The 24,005-nt window shown below is 30.3% G+C and overlaps 1 protein-coding gene across 4 annotated transcripts in view; it reads right to left on the bottom strand.

Annotated features, from left to right (window-relative positions):
- Positions 1-586: 586 nt before the first annotated feature.
- LOC105232240 (optomotor-blind protein) overlaps positions 587-24,005 on the bottom strand; it is a 260,277-nt gene continuing 236,858 nt past the window's right edge. For 2 of the 4 annotated variants that reach the window (XM_049455102.1, XM_049455103.1), the window contains exons 5-8: positions 21,035-21,181; positions 20,316-20,392; positions 3,849-4,105; positions 587-3,648 (exon numbers count right to left, since the gene is read on the bottom strand). In XM_049455102.1, the coding sequence (XP_049311059.1) occupies positions 2,732-3,648; positions 3,849-4,105; positions 20,316-20,392; positions 21,035-21,181 (1,398 nt within the window). In that variant the 3' untranslated portion in view covers positions 587-2,731. The remainder of the gene's footprint in view (positions 3,649-3,848; positions 4,106-20,315; positions 20,393-21,034; positions 21,182-24,005) is intronic. The other 2 variants (XM_049455106.1, XM_049455105.1) reach the window with 2 other exon arrangements.

Genomic DNA, 24,005 nt, shown 5'->3' with positions numbered 1-24,005 from the left:
ACATTTTAATTAGCTAGAGGTTCAAGCAACAAAAAATTTTTGTGGATGACATGTGGATCATATGTGGAACATGCTTAGTTTTTGCAAACAATATGCATTTTCAACGTTTGAATTAGGTAGAACCTCAAACTGCAAAAATGCTTGTGGATCGCATGTGGAACATATGTTTTATGCATATAATTTTGCATATTTTTAAATATCTGAAATTTTTCTTCTAAGAAATTATGTTTGTTGCAAGTTTTCTCAACGTTTTTGTGCATATTTTATCGAAAACCTTTACTAATTGACGAAATACTTACTTTCCATTGGTTTGGCTATCCTTTTTTATTTTGCCAAAGCATAAAACTGCATTGCTTTTGTTTTTAATTAATTAATGCTTCATGTAGAAGTGTCTTTATTACTAATCAATATGCATTTATATATAGTTTTATATATGTATGTATAAATTTAATTGTAACTATGTACATTACTGTTAATTTTATATATATGTATGTATTTATATGCATTTAATTTAGTACATATTAATAATTTTTTTTATTTATATATATATGCATATTCTTTTTTTTTAATTTCATACACTGTGTTCTGCTTTCACGCTTAATTAACTCAAAGGATAAGTGGGACTTTCTGCATTTTTACACTAATCAATTTATTTATTTATTTTTTAAATATACATATATAAATTTTATAGGAATTTATAAATATATATGTATGTGTGTACTCTATATACGTTTGTGTTTTTATATATACTACATTTAGGTTTATTTTTTTTTTTTACTTTAAAGGGTGGTACCTTCACATACTCGTTTTTAAGCTATTGCTGAGAAATTGTTTTTATTCATTATTTTATTTTTTTTTTTAATTTTTCTTAATTTATTTTACATTCAGCATTTTTCCTGAATTGCTGTGTTATTTCTTGTTTTTTTTGTTTTTTTTTGTTATTTTTTTTTTTTTAATTTTGTTAATTACAGTGTGTTCATTTTAAAAAGCGATTTTCACCCATTTTTTACTTTAAACTATTTTAATTTTTTTTCGGTTGTCAACACTAATTTTTTTAAATTTTTTATGCTTTGTTGCACACCGAAATACTTAACAGCGCAAAACAAACAAATGTGTAATTTTTAATTAATATTTCAGTGCATTAATTAACTATAATTAATATTGCTTTCCCATTTTGTTTTACAGTTTATTTCTTTTTAATTCATTTGTTGCACTTTTCGGCTGAAAAAGTGTTGTTGTTTATTTTTCACATATTTTTAAAACTTAATTTAACATTTTTAACTAAAAAAAAATCATTTAAAAACATTATTACATGTAAGTGAGGAACATATTGAACTGTTACAAAAACAAATTATTAGCATTTAAAAAATTTTAACTAAATAATACAAGCCTTTACGCCTATTAGTTTTATATTTTAATTTTTTAAAATTATTTGCAGAAAAAATTACACATTTATACAATGTCCTATGTTAAATTATAATACTCTGAGCGTGTAATGTTGAACGCCACGCCCTCTCCTAAAGCTACTAGGCATTTTTTGGGGGTTTTGGGGGGCAAGTCACTTACATTTGCGGCTAAAGAGAAGTGTTTTTTAAATATTTTTCACAGTGCACGTGCTGAACAATTAAGAGAAATGTTATAACATAACTTTTTTTTCAAATGAAACACAATTATATTTTTATGCAAGTTTCTAAGTAGCATGAACTAAGTTTTGGTAGTATTTTTAGGGTATGTTAGAAAAAAATTATATTTTTTTTACACTGAAAGTAACTCTTTGGTTTAAGAACTTAAAAAGTTAACTAAATTTAAAACGCAAAAGTGTACAAAAATCAAAATTTTTTCTGTTATATAATGCTAAATCTATATAAATAACTATGTGTGTTACAATACTTGCAGAGATAGTTACCGGTGTAGGCAGATGCGCCAGTTAAACAAAAACATAACTTGAAACAGTTAAAAAATGCTTAAAACAAATGTAGAACAACAAATAAAGTGTGGAACGTATGTGGATTGTATGTGGAACATAACTAATTTATGATGTTTTCAACGTAGAATTAAAAGTAAAACATTTGCGCCAAATAAATGTGTTAAATTTTTATGGATGTTATGTGGAACGTAAGCCAAAAATCTAATAAATGCACACAATTCAATTAATTTATTTTAACGTTTTATGTAACAACTAAATCGCACATAACACATGTAGTACAGCATTGGTATGTGATGAAAATTCAAAACAAACCGTTATACGCCAACTTTTACGAAACAAGCATGCATTGTTAAGCTTGCCGCCACATTGTTTTTGTTTAACTACCGCATTTTTGCACGAAAATACTCTTTTTAGTAAACATTTGTGTGTGGATCATATGTGGAACATAGTTTTAAACAAGTAGATAAACGCTTTCAAGCTTATTTGTTATACTACTTAAGCTAAATATACATACGTACTTATTATTATATACATACGAGAGACAAGTAAATGTGCATTGGCGGTAGAGGCTTAGACTGACACTACACTATAGCCTTAGCCTAGTAGCCTAACAAGCAATTGACATATTTTTGTCGCAGTGTAGTATGTTGACTGCCATTTTGTTAGCTGCATTGCCACCGCGTACATATGCGCGTAGGCTCCTTTGTAAGCCCACTAAAGCAACAGGAAAACCTGCTCTTGCGGTCACACATCGTCGAGATCGATGACGGACGAACGGTCGTTATCGTCTCGATCAAACAAATGTCACTGATCCACCTGTGTTGGTGTCTTGCGTTGCAGCTCCTCTAAAGCGCCGCTAACCAGCGCACCAATACCAATACCCATGCCCACACCAGCGCTGCTGCCACTACCATTGTGTTGCACTTCCAGTCCGTTGACCATTTTCTCGATACTCTTCAGCTCTGAGGGTGAATTCTGCCGCTTCAGCAGTGATGGTGGCGTCGTTGGTGACATAGAAATCGGACGCGTCGGCGGTGAGTTGGATGAGGCACGTGGACGTGGACTGGAGCTCAAACTGCGCGGTCCATTTTCTATACTGCTACCGGGACCGCTGCTACCGGGTCCCAGTGTGGAGGCATCTCCAGCGCCTGACGGGCCACCGCGATTCGCATTCGAACCAGGCGTAACAGCATCAAAGGCAGAACCCAAACTGCCAGGCAAGCTGTACGGCGAGAAGCGATGTCCCTTGAGTCCCTGCAGCGGTGAGACGGGCGTATGTCCTGAGTAGTGTCCGAATAAGGCGGGATGTTGTGCGGCAAGCGCCAATTGCGCATTGAACAGCAAGCCCGGATTGAGACTGGCCGGATTCATGGCGGCGGCCGCTGCCGCCGGATTGTGTAGCAGCCCCAGATGTGGTGGCGGATAGAGGCCATGTGGATAGAGGTAAGGCAACAGATGCGGCGACGGGTGTATCGGTGGGCCCACCGAAATGTTCGGTGAGGGATATGCGCCAGTTGCATTTAAACTACCAGCAGCGCCTTCTTTCGGACTGCCCGAGGAGGTGGGCCGGAATGCGCCACCCGTGCTGCCGCCCACACTCTCCGAACAGCTCGAATCGCTGCCATCACGTTCGACATCGTCGGATTGTAGGCGACGACGTAGAGCTTCTTCGTTCGCATGATCGCCGGCACCGGCCAAATGGTTGAACCAGGCTGCAAGGGCTTTAAATTGGTTAGAAAAATGGAATAGATTAAATTAAATAAACAAAAAATGGCGGTAATGAGAAAATAAATGTGTGAGCTGAAGCGTGCATAATGCTAGCGTAAAAATGTGAATGCACGATCTGAAGTGAGCTAAGCTCGCTTCTGACCTTACTTCAAGCATATACATATTTGTGTAATATACTTTTATTTAGACCTACCGGATTGCTGATGCGCATGCATCTGTTGCAACGAATGACTCAAAGGCAATAGTGGGCTCTGCGGCGGTCCGACCACATCCAACAGCTTGTCCTCGTCGTCCGCCTGATTGTCGTGTAGCGCCGCATGCGGATGCAAGTGATGTGGTGGTCGACCGGTATGACCCAAATGCAGTGGCGCACGTGAGCTGCTGACATGTGTCGGATTGAGTTTGTCCGAATCGGACCCGCGATTGGACATGAGGGCTTGCCTGTAACAACAGTTGGTAGAATGGCAAAAGACTAATTAGAATATCCAAGTACAAGTTAACTTAGCTAAATATAAGTATAAATATGGTGGTAAGAAAGAATTTGAAATGTAGGTGACGTTGGAATTTTGAGAGGTTCGTATTCTGAGAGAACTTATGACGAGTTCTCTTTCATTAGTACGAGTATTTAGTTTGTTGACTAGAGAAGTAATCTACCACAAAAGAGTCAAATATCACGTGTTCTGGCTAATATCGCTTGTAAAATACTGTTGGTGAAGCTTTTCAATCACTCACTTTAGCTTATTCGAACAATAAGCTTCCTCAATTTAGAGAATTTTGCTGCACTTCCACTTCAAAGACACCTGCACTACCCCAAACAATAGACACCCTATAATCTCGCAAAGCGTACTTGCTCCAGTAATTAGCTGACATTACAACAAATCAAAAATAATCCGCTAAACACAATCAAATGCTGCTCGAAAACACTTAAGCTCCCCCGCCACAACAGCTGACAGCTTACAAGTCACTGACACCAGTGTGTCACAAAAGTATGCGCACAATGAGCGTAAAGTGTATGGCATTATTGCTATTGTAGCGCAAATAAAGGGGATGCAGCAGGAGTTTGCTGGTACAGTGGCGACATTAATACCGCTATGTGTGAATGTATGTTGGAGTAAATTTATATAGATACCGTTCTTTATGTTGTGCGTGCAAATTTTGTGCGAAAGGGTTGCAGCGTTTCGTTTATAGTGTATATTTTTGATTGCCCGCCACTTAGTTATGACAAATTTTTCTAGCTGCGCTGCGAAAAGGGTTCGATTGTTCGACAAATATGCGTGTAGCGGTTTTGTAGAAGGCTCTGATTTCTTTTTCGTTTATTTTTGTTTTATGAATAGCACTTCAGGGACGGCAGGCCTTTGACTCGATATGGGTTTAGAGCAAATAAGACGCATTAAATGCCGAACAGTGGCGAGAGTAGAGCTGTGATGAGAAAAATTTTTATGTATGTATGTGTGTGTATGCTTGTATATGTTTTTGTGCGTGTGTTCATGTTGCCACAAATGAAAACATTAAGCATTAAGGACATTAGAAATCTAGGATAAACGTTACAAATGCTTCAATAAGGGCAATTCTGAAGCAGCATGCGAAGATTACACGCACACAAGTACATGTATATATGCATATACTTATATATACAGATAAAACAAGAAAAAAGTTGAATACGACTGCACTGAAGCCTTAATACACTTAAGGAATAAAACAGTTTCCATACAAGAACTTGATTTTGATTGGCCAGTTTGTATGACAGCTATATGCTATAGTGGTCCGATCTGAACAATTTCTTGAGATATTGTAGAGCTGTCTTGGGAAACAATTCGTCCAAGATTTCGTGTAGATATCTCTTTGAATAAAAAAGTTTTCCATACAAAAACTTGATTTCGAGCGCTAACTTTGTATGACAGCTATATGCTATAGTGGTCCGATCTGAACAGTTTCTTGAAATATTGTAGAGTTGACTTGAAAAATAATTCATGCTAAATTTCATGCAGATATCTCTTCGAATAAAAAAGTTTTTCATATAAAAACTTGATTTAAGCCACTCACTTTGTATGGCAGCTATATGCTATAGTGGTCCGATCTGAACAATTTCTTGAGATATTGTAGAGTTGCCTTGAAAAATAATCTACGGAAAATTTCGTGTAGATATCTCTTCGAATAAAAAACTTTTCCATATGAAAACTTGATTTCGGTCACCCACTTTGTATGGCAGCTATATGCTATATTGATCCGATCTAAACAATTTTTTGGGAGATTGTAGCATTACCACGGAAAATAATTCATACCAAATTTTTTAAAGATATCTCTGTAAATAATAGAGTTTTCCATATAAAAACTTGATTCCGATCATTCAGTTTGTATGGCAGCTATATGTTATAGTGGTCCGAAATCAGCGATTCCAACAAATGAGCAGCTTCTTATAGAAGAGAGAACACGTACAAAATTTCAGATCGATATCTCAAGAAATTAGGAACTTTTTGCATATATGTATACAGATAGACCCACAGGAAGATGAAATACTATAGCTAAATCGACTCAGCTGATCACGCTGTTTACCTGTATACATATACATAAACATTTTATAGGGTCTCTGATACTTATTTCCTGCTGAATATTACAAACCCCATGGCAAACTTAATAAACCTTGTTTAGGGTATAAAACATATACAGGTCTATGACATACCATAAACAATATTGAAATTCATACAAATTCATTAGCGTGCAGGAAATTCGGCGTCAAAGCAGTTTAGGGTGGCTGCAAAACGCAGTTACAATCAAAACAACTATAAAAATAATAATAATGATTATGTTGTTGCTGTTGCTGATGCTGTTACACCTATTACTTTTAATGTGTTGCATATTGTTGTTATTGTAGCACTTCAGTGTAAATTACTCGCAGTGTTGCCATTGCTACGCAGTAACCCTTTCAAGTGCCTGGCAGCGCGCTTTTAGAGTTATACTTTTCACACACACACACACACATACATACACAAACCTAGCCACACATTAGTTATGAAAATATTTGCGATTTCTATCGCCCAAACGACGGGTGACAAATAATTGCACGAAAAATGCCTGCGTTAATTGTTGCGGCTTGCGGTTGTAGTCGGCTGCAGGCGGTCGGCATGCCGATTAGGGTATATGGATAATGATGCCAGGAAACGGCGTAAATGAAGTGCTTAAAAAGAAGTGAATGGGGTGGAACAAAAGTCAGCGCTGGGCAGGTGAGAAAGCGCTATGAAGGTGGAGATTAGAAATAATTTCAGTTTTTCATTTGGGGGACTTAGTTTTTTTCGCCTTAAATGAATCAAAATAATTGTGAGCTTTAGTGAGTGAAAGCTGAAATGTTTTGTTTGTCTTTTTGATGTGTGCCTTTTACAAATAATATTTTTTAATATAAAATCAGTATTAGCTTTAAGTATTTTTTGCGTTTGTTTAAAATTTATATTTTAAATATTAGTTCTATTCAAATTTATGTTTTTTTTAAATAAATATTTTTTAATTTATTTTTTTATTTAATCTTTTTTAATTTAATTTTTTTTTATTTATATATATTATTTTTAATTTTTATTTTTTTACTTTGGATTTTTTGAAAGAAAATTTTGTATTTTATACTTGTTCTTAATTTTTTTTTAATATTTAAATTTTTATTTTAATTGAAAATCTTTTTTCCAACATTTTGAGGGAAAATTTCAAATTTATATTTTTCTTAATTCTTTTATATACAAAATTTTTATTCTAATAGAGAAACTTTTTTTCAAATTTTTGTGGAAAAATTTCAATTTTATAATTTTAATTTATTTTTGTTTTTTATTTATATATATTATTTTAATTTTTAAGTTTTTTTTTGGATTTATCTGAAGGAAATTTTGAAACTTTTATTTTTTCATATTTTTTTTTAGTATTAATTTTTTTTATTTTAATTGAACAACTTTTTTCAAAATTTTGATGAAAATTTTCAAATTTGTATATTTTAATTTTTTTAAATTTTTAAATTTATATAATTTAATTAATTCTTTTTTACTTTTAAAATGTATATATAAAAAATTTTTAAGTTTTTTTTTTGCATTTTTTGAAAGGAAATTTTAAAACTTATATTTTTTCATTTTTTTAATATTTAAATTTTTTTATTTTAATTGAAATTTTTTTTCAACATTTTGAGGGAAAAAATTTATAATTTTTCGTAGTTCTTTTATTTTTAAATTTTTTATTTTAACTGAAAAACACTTTTTTTCAGCATTTTGGGGGAAATTTTCAAATTTATATTTTTTAATTTATTTTAATTTTTTATTTTAAACTTTATATATTTTAATTAATTTTTTTTATTTATATTTGCTATTTTATTTTTAAATTTTTTTTTATTTTTTGGATGAAAAATTTCAAATTTATATTTTTCTTGATTTTTTTAATATTTTTATTTTGATTGAAAAACTTTTTTCAATATTTTGAGGGAAAATTTCAAATTTATATTTTTTAATTTTTTTGATTTTTTCTTATTTTTAACTTTATAAATTTTAATTTAATTTTTTTTACTTTCAAAATGTATATATTTTAATTTAAATTTGTATTTTTCTTGGTTTTATTATATTTAAATTTTTTATTTTAATTAAAAAATTTATTTCAACATTTTGAGGGAAAATTTCAAATTTATATTTTTTAATTTTTTTCTTATTTTTACCTTTATATATTTTAATTTAATTTTTTTATTTATTTTTATTATTTTATTTTTCAATTTTTTTTTATTTTTTGGAAGGAAATTTTCAAATTTATATTTTTTTAATTTTAAATTTTTTATTTTAATTTAAAACATTTCAACATTTTGAGCTAAGTTTCACATTATTATTTAAAATTTATTTTTTTATTAATTAATTTAATTATATTTATTATTTAAATTTTCCAAATTTCAATTTTATGTTTTTATATTAAATTTTATATATTTTAATCCTTATTTTTTTAATTTTTAACTTTAAATTTTTTAATTAAATTTTAATTGAAATTTTTTTGGATTTTTGCGGGAAAAATTTGAAATATATTTTTTCTTAATTTTATTTTAACTGTTAATGCTTGAGGCAATTATTTTAAATTTAAATTTTTCTTTATTAGGGAAAAGCTTTTTTAATTTATGACTAATTTTTCTATTATTTACCGTTTTGAAATGTTTTAAGTGATTGTTTAAAATTTTTATTTTATTTTGATTTTATTTAATTTATATAAGTTTTTTTAAATTTTATTTAATTTTAATTTTTAATTTTTTTTAAATTTTTTTTTTTTTTAATTTTTTTTCACTTTCATTTAATTTTTTCTTAACTTTATTTAACTTTATTTAAATATTATTATTTTTTTTTTTTAATTTCATTTCATAATTTTTTTAACTTTATTAAAATTTTAATTTTTTATTTAAATTTTATTTTAAACTTTTTATTTTAATTTTTTTTTTTAATATTTTTTCGCTGAAAGCCGTAATTTTTTATTGAGTAATCATTAAACTAATTTGTGCTTGGAAATATACACTGAAAGCTCCACCGAGCACTCAATGAAGACAATAACTCGGGCTTAATAAGTCTTAACGCGAGCTAGGCATTCTTCCTTGCCTCGACAGCAGCTTCATGCAACCAAATGAATTATTTTATATAAGAAGAAATGTCACAAAAATAATGAAATGAATTAAAGGCTTGAAAAATCTGTTGGAAAGCAGCAAGAAAGCCACAAAAACGTGAGGCTGAAAGGCGCCTGCAACGCAATTAAGGAAACGCTAATTGGTGGCATTTAAAATTTCCGCTTGCCGCGTAGCGAAAGTTGCAAAATGCCACTTACAGTTGCGCCACCGCAGCCACCAACCCTTTGTGAGTGTAAAGAAGGCTCTCACCTTTGTAAGTGTGCGAGTGTATGAGTCTTTGTATAATTGTGTCTGTAGCTGTGTGTTTGTGAAATCGCAACTGTCAGGCGACAAATGCAGCATCAGCAGGAAAACGCACAGAGCGAAAGGCAAACTATAAAGACTCACAAAGAAAGCGCGCAAAAGGAGTAAACAGTGTGGCGCTGCGACGGCGCAGCTGATTGTGCGCACAAAAGAAAAGCCACCAAGCGATAAAAATGCATTTCAGCCAACGCCCGCGGGCTATTTACTACCGAGTCGTGGCGAGTAAGCGCTGAGAAGCGGCGTGATTAAGGGCAACAAAAGGATTACGGTGGTGGGGGGAGTGTGTGTGGCAAAGGCGTACGGTAGCAAATTGGCTGCATAAACAATGCATGCTTTTCGATAAAGCAAAAAAACAGCGTTTGGGCGCAAATGAGGTTCGCATGCTGCGCGGCAAAGCGTTTTTCGCAAACTCCAAAAACAAATTTACAAAAAAAAAATTGAATAAATTGCAAAAAGCATTGCAAATGAAATGTTGCGAAAGTAGTGTTGGTCTATTATAGGCAAAGGGGTGTGCTGCGCAAACAAAGGGACGGAAATGATCATTTAAATGTGTTGCCAACAGCACACAAGGGCGTCCCGTTGGGTAGTGTGTGAATATTTTTAGAAGTGAGCATGTGTTTAAATATTTGCATTTCGTTTGTGGTGCAGAAAATTTATTTTTTTCTTAACGGTTAGAGGAAAAAGGCTGTGGATTTTTTTAAGCAATTTAACATATATACAAAATTGTTATTTTTTTATGAGAATTTTGGAACAAAAAATTTTATGTTTTATTCAGAAAAAAAAAAATTAACAAAGTAACAAAATTAATACAAAAAAATTTAGAAATAATTTTTTTCTAAACCAAAATTAAAAAAAAAAAACAATTTTTTTATTTAGAAATTATTATTTTTTTTTTAATTTTTTAAATTTTTTTTTAAAGATATTTTTTTTTCAATTTTTAAAATTTTTTGTATGTTTGTTTAATTTTTTTGTGTTGTATTTATTCTTTTTTAAATTAATTTAATTTAATTTTCTTTAAATTTATTTAATTTTTTTTTAATTTTTTAAACTTATTTAATTTTTTTGTAATTAATTAATTTTTTCAATTATTTTAATTGTTTTAATTATTTTAATTATTTTAATTTTTTTAATTTAAAAAAAATTTTTTTTTTCAATTTTTTTTTTGCTGTTTTACCAATTCTTGTTATTTTTAATTTTTATCCTTCACCTCTATAGTTGGAGCGCTTTTTTGGGCAGCTTTATCAAAAACAGTCATTTTGACCCGGGTGTCGCTGGCGGGTTAAACTTTGTCTTGAATATATTCTTCTAAAATTTCTCATACACACAAAAATCCATCATGCTTCAAAATTCTTTTCCAAAAAAATGTCTTGGCAGCAATAAAAACAGCAATAATCACTAATCACAAGCCAAGCGGCAGTCTATAATCGGCTTACTGTAAAAGAGTTTCGCACAATTTAAATGAAAATTGCAAATTGTGCGTATTGCTGTGCGCTACCAGCGCCCAAATGCCGTTATAATGTACGCCTTTGCCAAAAACTAACAGCTTAAAGCGCTTAAGACACCCAGCAAGCGTTAACAACCCTCCCAGCAACCAAAAAATACCTAAAAGCAACAACAGCGATGAATGAAGGTGGATGCTTGCCACACATAATAAAAAGTGTAAATATGCCGCCCACACAAAGCAATTTGCGCGCATTCAAAGCCACAATGAAGACACATGTCTTAGACATAAGAAGAGTAAGAAAGAGAAATTTGCGGGCTTCGCGCCTGAGAAAGAAGTTGCAATTTTTTCGTTTTTTTCGATTTTTTCTCCTTTGTTTTCCTATTAGATAATTCGTAAATTACACAGCCCAGCTACTGGATAATGTGTGGTAATCACATGGCCGAATAACAAATAAATAAAAAATGTTGCATGCCACACGGCTAACAGACATGTTACGGTTAATATGGGTCGCACGTACAGGATGTGCCGCGCAACGATCCGTCGGCTGGGTGTCTCGCACGGTTTTGGTAGAGGCTGGTGTGGCGGTGTGATGTCGGGGCTGGTGTGTTGGCTTCTAAGTGACTGATGGGCTTTAAATTGATTTAATATTAAATTAGTTTGGCAGTTAACAGTGCTAGGACATATGGGAGTTAACGGTAGATTACAGAAAACAGTGATGTTGATGTTTTTTTTTTAAGTTGGAAGGAGGAGTTGGGTGAAAGCCTGCTATGGAACATGTACAAACACTAGTCGAGAGTTTTAGTTCGAAAACTTAAAGGACTAGAAAACGAAATTTGAAAAAAGTGTACATATAGGCTTCTCAAGGAGGCCTCGTAGCTTATGCTTAATTAATTTTTTGTTAATTTTTTTAATTAATTATTTTCTTAATTTTTTTTTCAAATTGTATTAAATGTTTTTTCTTATTCTAAAATATTAATTAATTTTTTTTTTAATTTTATTAATTAATTTTTTGTTAATTTTTTAATTAATTATTTTCTTAATTTTTTTTCAAATTGTATTAAATGTTTTTTCTTATTCTAGTAATTAATTTATTTTTTAATTTTATTAATTAATTTTTTAGTTAATTTTTTTAAACTAATTTTTTGTTAAATTTTTTTAAATTAATTGTTTTTTAAGGTTTTAAATTTTATTAACTATTTTTTATTAATTAATCTTTTTAAGGTTTATTAATTATTATTTTTTTTAATTTTATTAATTTTTTTTTGTAATTTAATAGGATAATAATTAAATTTTTATACATTTAGCATTACAAAATATTATATTATTCATTTTAAAATATATGTTAAAAACATTTCTTGTTGTTGTAATTTCTCTTAATAATTTTTTTATCCGTATGTTTTTTTTAATTTTTTAAATTAATTATTTAATAATATTTTTAAAATTTTATTAATTATTATATTTTTTAATTTTATAAATTGTTATTTTTAAATTTTATTAATTAATTTTTAATATAATAATTAATTAATTTTTAATTTAATAATTAATTTACTCTTTTAATTTTATCAATAATTTTTAAATTAATTTTTTTTAATTAAATTTTTGTTAATTTTTTTAAATTAATTATTTAATAATTGTTTTCAAATTTTGTTAATTACTATATTTTTTAATTTTATAAATTATTATTTTAAAATTTTATTAATTAATTTTTTTAATATATTTAACAAATGGTGTTTGTTTGTTGTTTTACTATTTTTGAAAATTTTTTTATTTTGCGTTTTTTGCTTTTAATTTTTTTTTAATATTTTTTAATTTTTCCTAATTTTTTTTTATTTTCTTTATATTTTTTTTTTAATCTGTGATTGTTTATAAATTATATATTGACAGACAGAAACAAAACCAAAAAAAAAAACAGTTTCACAAAAAAAAATTTGCCTCACAAAAAAACCGAATTTTCTAACTTCCACCAAATCAACCGCAAAAAGCCCACAATCAAACGTCGATAAATTAATTCACAACACGTTAGCGCAATTTTCACACAACACACAGCCACACAAACACATATGCAGCCAAATTTTCAATTATCCCAACGCTTGTGTGCCGCAAATTGCATGTGTGTGCGCGTCAGAGTCTCAGCACAAAAAGCCGAAAATTACAAAGCAACCAGGCAAGGCAGGCGAAAAAGAAAAAATCCGCCATAATAAGCCAATTTTCTATTAGCCACGTCGGATTGGCTCCCTTAAGGTCACGCTGCATCTTAAAAAACCAGGCGTTGCTGGCCACACTTGACTCAATGCGGCGGCGGCAGCTTTTATTTTTCGTGCCGCACTTTGTTTCCAATTTAGTGGCGAGCAAACACCTACAGCCCGCTGCTCGCGGCCGCACCAAATTGCCATTCGCACACATCCAAGGGCTGGTAATTTTATTTGGCGCAATTTTCTAGCCTTACCGCTTTGACGCTGGCAACTTTGCGCCTTGTTGCAGGCTTTTACGCAATTTAAATGTGGCACGTTGGCGAAATTTTGTGCGATAATTTGAGAGTAAACGTCACACATGTTCGTTAAATTGCGAGTGTTAACGAAAGGGGAGAGAAATTGATAAAAATGTGTTTTGCTTAGCATGCTTTTAGGCGTTTAAGCGTGTATTTTTTAGAAGAATGTGCAGTAGTGCTGCAATTTCTTTAAGAGGGGTTCGGTTGTGGCATTGTGCAAATAACCCTTGTTGTCAGTATATTATATTTGAAGATTTTGTTTCCAAAAATATCTCTTAATTATTTACAATTTTATTATTATTTTTGTTTAAAATTATTTTTTCCTTTGTATTAAAAAAATTTTAAAATTCAGTTTTAATAAAATTTTTTGTTAATTTTATTTTCTTTATTTTTAATTTTTTTAAATTTAATTTTTAATTAATTTTCTTTCTCCATTTTGTTAATTTGTTAAAATTTTTTTTTAAATTTTTTTTTAAATTTTTTATTATTTTCGAAATTTTTAAATTAATTTAATAATTGTATATATAAAAATTTTAAAAACTTCGAACCTACTTAATTATAATTTAATTAAATTAATTAATTTTTTAAATTTTAATTAAAATATAATTTTTAATTTTTCTTAATTACTTCGTGCTTTAAAAAAATTTAGAATTAAGATTTAACAAAATTATTTTTTATTTAATTTTATTATTTTTTAATTATAATTTGTTTAATTAATTTGGTTTTAATTTTATTTTTAATTAGTTTTTATTTTCTTAATTTTTTTTATTTAATATAAAGTGTATGTTTAATATTTGTTTTTTTTTTAATTATTTTTTTAATTTTTTCCAAATTTTTATTTTATTTAATATTATAAATTTCACTCAACGCTCTGCGGCGTCCCTACAGCATTTTCACCTATTAGCTTAGCATACCTAAAGGCGTGGGTGCGAATAAAAATTCGCCACGGAAATGCTTTGCATATTTTATGGCCATTTTTCAATTATCTAGCACGTATATGCCGCTATGTGCCACAAATAAATTTATGGTCTATTTGTGGTTGGCAAATTTCAATTTTCGACACACGAAAATTCAGTCAAAAATAACTTTTTTTTGTAACTTTAATGCATGCCAGCAATTGTTTCGGTGTAGACACTTTGTTGTTGTTGTTTTTGTTATTGTTGCTAGTAATATTTGCAGCTGTCTCGCACAGCAGCAGCAGCATCAGCCACATTTAAATAAACGCCAGCGGCTATTTCATAATATATGAGCTTATAATCCTAAAAGTATGCTATGGTGTTGTGAAAATTTATGAAATATACGCCGAGTGGTCAGCTGTAGCTAAAAACGGTATAATAATAGTGAAAAGCGTGGCGTCAACAACGGTCAATGCCATGCTGTTGTTATATGCACTTATAAGACTATGTTGCCACAAATAACAACAACGCCTATAAGCCGGCAATACTGGTGCACAACTGGCGCGCTTGATTTTTTTGCGTTCACGTTCATGTGTTTTCAGTTATATTCTTTATGCACTTTTTTGCTTGTTTGTTAGTTTTGCAAAACATATTAGCAACATGCAACACGTGCAACATGCAGGCTATTCGTGCAATATGCCACATATATTTATCTGTATGTGATTGTATTTGTGCGTGTATGTGTAAGTGTGCTGTTAGGCGCGTCTGAGCCGCGTTTTACAAGCGGATTTATGTTGTCATTTCGCGCCAGCGAGCAAATGAGTGCCGTCCGTTAGGTGTCTAAATGTCACTCTCGGTAAGCAGGGCAACGGCAATTGGTGCTTAGGTGAATGACGGATCATGGTGTAAGCATTTCAAAGCAAATATAATGTATATAATATTTTATTCGTTATATGTTGTTAATATTTTAGTACATTTTTTTATTTAAATTTTATTTTATTTGTTTCTTTTTATATTTTTACACCCTGAGCATCGATATAGTGAAAAACTTAAGATACACTATATCGATTTATGAGATATCGATCTGAAATTTTGCACATGACGTTTTCTCCCAAAAAAGCTGTTCAATTGTTGGAATCGCCTTTATCGGACCACTATAGCATATAGCTGCCGTATAAACTGATCGTTCAATATTGAATCTTTGTATGCAAAACTTTTACATTTGACGAGATATCCTCACAAAATTTGACATGGATTATTATTCTAAGTAATGCTACAAATTCTGAAGAAATTATTCAGATCGGTTTACTATAGCATATAGCTGCCATATAAACTGATCGTTCAATATTAAGTTCTTGTATGCAAAATTTTTTTATTTGACGAGATATCTACACGAAATTCGACATGAATTATTATTCTAAGTAATGTTACAAATCCTGAAGAAATTATTCAGATCGGCTTACTATAGCATATAGTTGCCATACAAACTGATCGATCAAAATCAAGTCCTTGTATGGAAAACTTTTTTATTTAAAGAGATATCTTCACGAAATTTGGCATGAACTATTATTATAGCCAACGGTACAAATTATGAAGAAATTGTTCAGATCGGACCCCTATATCATATAGCTGCCATACAACTGACCGATCAAAATCAAGTCCTTGTATGGAATCTTTTGTTTTTGTAGAGTATTAGATGTAGTGGTAGTTCAAATTTTTTTGTTATTTTATTTTAACATAATTTTGTTATTTTACTTAATTTAATTAAATTTATTTAATTTAATTTAATTAATTTAATTTATTTTAATTTATTTTAATTTAATTTAATTTAATTTTTTTTTATTTAATTTAATTTAATTAATGTAATTTAATTTAACATAATTTAATTTCATTTAAATTAATTTATTTAATTTAAGTTAATTTTCTATATTTCTTAAATTTTTTTATTATATAACTAACATTCCCCACACTCCATCTGACCTCCCTGCCCAGCAGCGAATTCAATTGATTACTCTATCAAAAATTACCGGAAATCCGATACCGACGTCACGGAAGACACAGTCGCCGAGTGTCGAGTGACGACGCGTACGAAACAATAGCCGAATAGAAAAACACTTAAAAGCGTTTGTGTAGTGCCTAAGAGCGCTTAGTGGCGCTAATGCAGGATATTCATTAAGGATATGCGGCAAGGGTTCCAGGGTCTCTTCATCTGTGCGTATGTGTATGGAAATTCTTATGTGTGTGTGCTTCCTAACATATCTCTCCACACATTCTCGTTTTGGTTTGGGTGACTCAGCGTTTTGTCCGACAAAATTTGCGGGGTAAAGTGATTGGCATGACTAAGCAGATAAGATCTACAGCGCCTTTAATGTTTGATATCTTTTTTTGGGTGACATCGATATACACGCGCATTTGCTGTAGTGACAGTGAAGTATTTTTTTTTTTGTTATGTGGCAGCCACAAAATATATCAATTGCTTGCTTTGCCCTGCTTTTAGAAATTGAACCATCAGCTGATGAGTTGCGTTTATTTTTGCTTCCTCCCTTCGCTCCACTAGCGATATCTTCTGCTACTCGCTTCTATCAGTATTGTTATCAACCCCAGAGCTTGATTTGTGGCCGTGTTGACGCTATCATTGCCACAAATCTAGCCAAATTGCTTGTGGCAGCGTCGGCAGCGCGTGATTTGTCAGGGTGAGGGTCGCTTGCAGCGCTAAATATTGTCTGGTGGCTAAGCAGTGTCTTTGGTGGCGTTGAAAATTGCCTGTGTCGCTGTGCAAGCGCACGCTTTGATGCGCCACGCACGCACTGACAGCTGACAACTGGCACTTGTCAAGCGCTGACACATACAAGTCACTTACAAGTATATTCGGCGGTTTTGAGGGTATTTGTGGGAGAGTGTAAGATACTTGAAGCAAAAATTTTGAATTTTTTTCAGTAGAAAAAATTTTATTTGAAAAAAATTTTGTTTCCAGAATTCTACAATTTCTTTTTCAAATTTAATTTTTTTAATTAAATAAAATTACTAATAATTAAATTTAATTTCTGGTTGATTAAATTAAAAAATTAAAAAATAATTAATTAAAAAATTAAATTTAATTGGTTAATTAATTTAAAAAATTTAAAAATAATTAATTAAAAAAATTAAATTTAATTAATAAAAATACAGATTTATTTTGAAAACATTCAAAGTTCAATATTTATAATTAAATTTTTTTAATTAATTAAATTTATGTTTTTTATTTACCAAAATTTTTTGAAAATATTCAAAGCTCAATATTTATAATTTAATTTTGTTAACTAAAAAAACTCAATTTAATTAATTAAAAAAATTAAATTATAAATATTGAACTTCGAATATTTTCAAAATAATTAATTTTTTTATTAATTAAATTAACTTTTTTATTAATTAAAATTAATTGTTTTAATTTAATTAATTAAATCAATTTTTTTAATTAATTAGTTTTTTTTTAAATATTTTAAAATTTTTTAATTTAATTAACTAATTTAATTAATTTTTTAATTAATAAAAATATTAAATGCCAAACAATGAATTGAATTGAATCCTCATATTGAACCTTTTTGAAATTAAAAAAAAACTTTAAATTAAGGATTTTAATTTTTTTCAATTAAATGAAAAAGAACGGAATTTGTTTTACTATCTGATTACTTTGCTTCCACGATTTCTCAAAATTCGCTAATTCACTATCTGCGAGTAAATATATAAAAAACCTTCAATCACTTCAAGCACCCTGCGCTGACCCGAAAATCAATTGTACAGTTATACTTACGTACAACAACAACAAAAGCGTTTTTGCTTCCACACTCCCACCAGCGTTTTTACTTTCTTATTATCCTACGGCAGCGAATCAGTCAACTAAGGAATGCGCTGTGTGTGCGCTTGAGTGACAGGAAGCGGAAATCCATGTTGATTGATTGATTTTAATTTCCTGCCACAACAAACATGCACAATTGCAAATTTGACTTTTTGATTCCACACTCACACAAACACTTGTATTTACATGTAAATGTAGAGAAATTCGTCTGCGCCAGCAGCATCTCATCAGAAACCACCCACTCGTTGGCGAAAAGCAAACGAACGGAAGCACCCCGAGTGACGGAAGCAGCGGCTGTGTGTCAGCAAGTTTTGGTTCGGTGGTTGGTCACGCAGACAGGCAGATAGATAGTCCGTCAGTTGCACAGGCATACAAACGTCGCAATGACAGTAGTAATTTGTAGCGGAAAAAATCTCGGAAGCAGTCAAATGTATGACAGCTAACTTAAGTCGAGGACCTCAGGCAGCACGAGGAACTAACGAATGTGCGTCAGTAAATATGCTTATTCTCTGACTTCGGTCAACGTCATGCTTTAAATTTGACTGGTGAATCAGTGAAGGGCTCACCAGCTGACTGCGCAGTCTATCACTCAGTCACAGCGAATTAGTGGGCAGTCTGATAATCGCAAGGTTTGGTGAATATGCTGTGGTCGAGTTGCTTTTTCGGAGCTTTTTTTTAGAATTTTGAGTTACGTGTGTATTTTCGGATGTGTGTGTAAGGGATACTAAGTTGAAAAGTAAGGCGAAGGACCAGTCTCCCCATAATGCGTATGCTAAGTGGTGGACTGTTTTTTTTTTAATAAAAAAAAATTTTAATAAAAAAATGTTTGCAAAAATGAAAAAAATTCCGAAAAATTAAAAAAAAAATATTTCAACAAAATTTTGAAAAAATTCCTTTAAAAATATTAAGTTTTAAAAATTTTTTAAATAAAAAAATATAAAAAAAATTATCTGAAAAATTTTGCAAAAACAAATTAAATTCTCAAAAATTAAAAAAAAAAATTATTTGCCCAAAATTTTGAAAATTTTTCTCCGAAAATATTAAATTTTTAGAAACTTTAAAATAAAAAAAATAAATTAAAAATTTTGAAAAATATGTGAAATTTTTTCTCTAAAAATTTTGAAATTTAGAAGAATGCTTTCGAACACAAAAAATATTAATAAAAATTAGTTTTTAATATTCTCAAACCTTTGAAATCTCAATTTGCAAAAAAAATTTTCAACGCTTCAAATCCCTTTTTGTCTCTTATTTCCACTCTAACCCACCTTTGCTCCTCACTCTTTCAATTGCCATCATTGTGGGCGTGCTATCAGCTGTCAACTGTCATGATTTTCGTACTCATCGCATACAAAAATGACAACTCAATAAACATTGGTAACGCCTCAAAGCTCAAACACAGATTTCGCGTGCCAGGTTGTCAAGCAAACGACAGACAGCCAAACTACCGTTGCAACTACCATGAAAAAAGTCGCCAACACCACAGCAAGCAGCCGACAGCAGTCAGCCAGTCAAACTCGCCGTGTTGGCCAAAAGTTGACGCCCACTTTCACATAAATGCACATAAATATCAATGGAGGTATTAAGAAATTGCCGTGAATATATCATTTACAGTGGCACAGCGTGCGACTCCGTGCGAGCGCAGACAACCGAAGACACTTGGCTTGGCGTGCCGCGTAAATGAGCAATCATCGTGACTGTTGTTGTCATTCGATTTCACCCAAATTGCAACCGCCGCTTGTCAGTGCTTTGAAAGCACTATTAAACTACTGCGCCTCGAACAGCGCTTCCTCGCACGGGGCAGCGTCCAGGGCTGCATGAAAGCGCCTGTCATTTCGCCGCTGACACGCGCAGAGTCGCAATCAAACTTGCAATGTCATTGCTTTGACAGCGCATTTAATGGAAAAGTCAGCTCGTGTGCTTAGTGAGGCTAGCGGGTCGCCTGAGAAAGGGGGGCAGTTTCAAAGAAATTTCGTCATATGTTCGGCATTTCTGGCAACTCAATTTGCGGTGGACTAGCTTTTACTTAAATATTTATTTGTTTGTTGTTAATTTGCTAGCACAAAACTTTAGTGATACTTACTTCTTTTCCCGCTTGCCAGCGCCGGTATCACGAAAGCCCTTCGCAAAGGGATTGTTATCGATTTTTAATTGAGTAATCTACAAGAAGGAGAGAGAGAGAGAGAATGGATTAATTTCAGAATAAATAAATTTATTTGTTTTAACAAGAATTTTCTGTTTAGGTTGTGGGGGTTATTATCTTAGAGTATAGTGATGTAAAGCTAAGTTAAGTTTACTAAGTTAAATTTTCATAAGTTTCAATTAGGTTAAGTTAAGTTAAGTTTTCTTACGTTACGTTAAGTTATGCTAAGTTAAGTTTTCATATGTTGAAGTTAGGTTATGGTAAGTTAAATATTCTTATGTTAAAGTTATATTTTGCTAAGTTAAGTTTTCTCACGTTACCGTTAAGTTATGCTAAGTTAAGTTTTCTTACGTTGCCGTTAAGTTATGCTAAGTTAAGTTTTCATATGTTGAAGTTAGGTTATGGTAAGTTAAGTTTTCTTAGGTTAAAGTTATATTTTGCTAAGTAAAGTTTTCTTACGTTACGTTAAGTTATGCTAAGTTAAGTTTTCATATGTTGAAGTTACGTTATGGTAAGTTAAGTATTCTTATGTTAAAATTATGTTTTGCTAAGTTAAGTTTTCTTATGTTAAAGTTATGTTTTGCTAAGTTAAGTTTTCATATGCAAAAGTTTACTCTATAAGTATGACTTTGTGCCATATATGGCCTATTTTCTCTTACCTTCTCATTTTGATATGCTGTAACGGCTATAAATTCCGTCTCCTTGAAAACATACGTCCGAAATGTTGAGTACGGCAGCTTGAGTATGTCATTGGCTCGCACCAAATGGAAACGTGGCTGGTATTTATGCATTGAATTGAGTATCGTCTGGAAGGAAAATAGAAGATATATATAAAATTAGTAATTTTCGAAGCAACAATTTCTAGGAGAAACAATTCTTGTAAACCAAATTGCAAGTGAAGGGGGGGGGAGCTTACTTAGTTACGGAAAACATCAAAAACAAATGAAATATAAATTTAAAAAAAAAAAAGACAAAAATATAATTTATAAAAAAGTAATTAATTAAAAAATTAAATTTTAAGAAAAAATTAATTAATTTAATTAGAAAAATTAAATATAAAATTTAGTTTGTTTTCTAAGCCAATTTTACTGAAATTTAATGTCTTCAAAAATTAGGAAAAAAATTTTGTTTAATTAACAATAAATTAAAATAATTAAAAAAATTAATCGAAAAATTATTTTCCTTTAATATAAAAAATTGTTTTAATTTTTTTATACTTATTTTGAGTTTAAATTTTTATTAATTTTCTTTTAAATTAATTACTGATAACTAATTAATAAATTAGTTAATTTTTCGATTTAATTTTAGTATTGTTTTTAATTATTTTAAAAGATTAATTTTTGCTTCTAATTTTTGCTTGTGGGAAAATAAAAATTTTATTAAAAAAAAAGTTAATTGAAATTAATTTTTCTTAATTTTATTAGTTTTCATTTTAATTAATTAATTAATCAATTTTTTTAATATTTTTTAAATTTTATTAGTTTATTAAAATTAATAAAATTACAAACAAATTAAAAAAATATATATAAAAATTAAATTAATTACTAAAAATTATTAATTATCAAAAAAAAATGTATTAAGCTTTTAGTTAAATTAATAAATTTTTACTAAAATTAATTTAATTAATTTTTATAATTATAATTTTTTTAAATTAATTTTTTGACCTTTTAATTAATTAAATCTGAAATCAATAAAACTATTGTGAAAATTTCCAAAAACTACCGTTACTTGCTGATTTTTTTTCGCACTCAACTTCCCTCGAGCTCTCAGCTTTTCTCTCTCTTTTCCTGTATGTTTTATTCATATCCATGACCAGGTTAGTTTATTTCTTTACTAATGCCAACTGACAAGAGCAATGAATTGCCAATTATTTATAACCGTTAGGCGGCAAAAATGTTCACATTCTTTACTCACAGGCATTCCGATAAGTAATCGCATGTGTCCATATGAATTTAGTATGTGATATTAGGAACAAGTTTAAGCAAAAGCGTATAAGTTGGAGTTGGATGCTTGCATGCCACATTTGGTGTTGCATGCAATTTCAGATTTGCATGTAAAGTCATATGTGCATAAGCAGGCGCAAACATTAGCTTGTTGTTGTTGTAATAACATGCTAACGCCTTACTGCCGAAATCATTCAGCTGGCGGCTAAATCACTGGTTAGTTGAAGAAATTGTTGTTGTGGCAAATATAATTTACTAAAGAAGTTGTCTTCGAAGCGACATTTTAAGGCAACAATAATACATAGCTTTATAAAACTGCATATGTGCTTGTTTTCTTTTTTATGCCAGTTTAAAAGATTTATACCAGTTGTTTGTTCGATTCGACAATCTCTAAAGTTGAAAAAACGCAAGTAATTGGTATATACTGCATGAAGGTGGTTGAGCCGCTTATTTTCTGTCACTTCTTGTTTATGCCAGTATCGTAGTTTTATACCAAATGCTTGTTCGTTACGAACTACTGGATTTTTTTGACAAATCAAAATTGGACAATATAAAAATTGCTTTAAGGTGGCTTAAATGCTTCCTTTTTGCAACTAATATCGATTTATACCAGTATTTTAGTTTTATACCAGTTGCTTATTCGACTCGTTTGACTTAAAAAGCTTAACAAAAGTTGTAGTAAAATGGTTCAAACATGTGCTTTTATATTACTTTTTGTTTATACCAGTTTATTAGTTTTATACCAATTGTTTGTTCGCTTCAACTTTTTTTTAGAGTTTCACAAATAAAAGGAAACCATTAATGTTGCCTAAAAAAGTATCTTAAGTTACTAATACTTGCAATGCAATGATTATACCAATTTATACGATTTATACCAGTTGTGCGTTCGCTTCGCCACTAATAGATTTGTTATAAATAATTCTTGTGCGTTTTTTGAAGCAAAAAAATCTATATAGAGATCTACATTTATCTATTTTTTTTAATTATACCAATTTATGCGATTTATACCAGTTGTGCGTTCGTTTCGCCACTCTCATAGATTTGGTATAAATATTATTTGTGCATTCTTTGAAGGGAAAAAGAATCTATTTTTTAATTATACCAATTTATGTGATTTATACCAGTTGTGCGTTCGTTTCCCCACTCTCATAGATTTGGTATAAATATTTTTTCTACGCTATTTAAACAAGATAAGTATATATACAACCCTACATATATCTATTTGGCCTAAAAGCTCTCTTTCTCGCCTTTCTTTTCGCGCTCTCTCGCTTTTCTCTCTTTCTTTAACTCACTCTCAACCACCATATTGATATTTATTTATTCATTTCATATGCTCTTGCAGTTACACAAATCTTTCAATCAACTCTTCAGTACACTTGGCTGTCGCCATTCAACATTTGCTCAATGTTTATTGCCACATTTTTGCTGTCAGTTTTAATTTTTAATTACACAACTTTATCATGTTTGCCTTATAGAAAATAAAGCAATAAAAATATAGTGACATTTTTTTCTAAGCTGTTTAACAACAACATGGCATATTTCAATCGCATTTCGTTTGTTTGCATATAAATATTACAAATATGGCAACACTGTCACAGCAAAAATTATTTAATTTTCATTTTAATAACAGTTGTTTCATTTTATAACGCGTTATTGCTGTCGGATTGCATGTTGTTGCCGCCAGTTG

Source organism: Bactrocera dorsalis, chromosome 4 (genome assembly GCF_023373825.1).
Source record: "Bactrocera dorsalis isolate Fly_Bdor chromosome 4, ASM2337382v1, whole genome shotgun sequence".
In the NCBI taxonomy this organism is placed as follows: Eukaryota; Metazoa; Arthropoda; class Insecta; order Diptera; family Tephritidae; genus Bactrocera; species Bactrocera dorsalis.
This window is presented reverse-complemented; position numbering and strand designations above follow the sequence as displayed.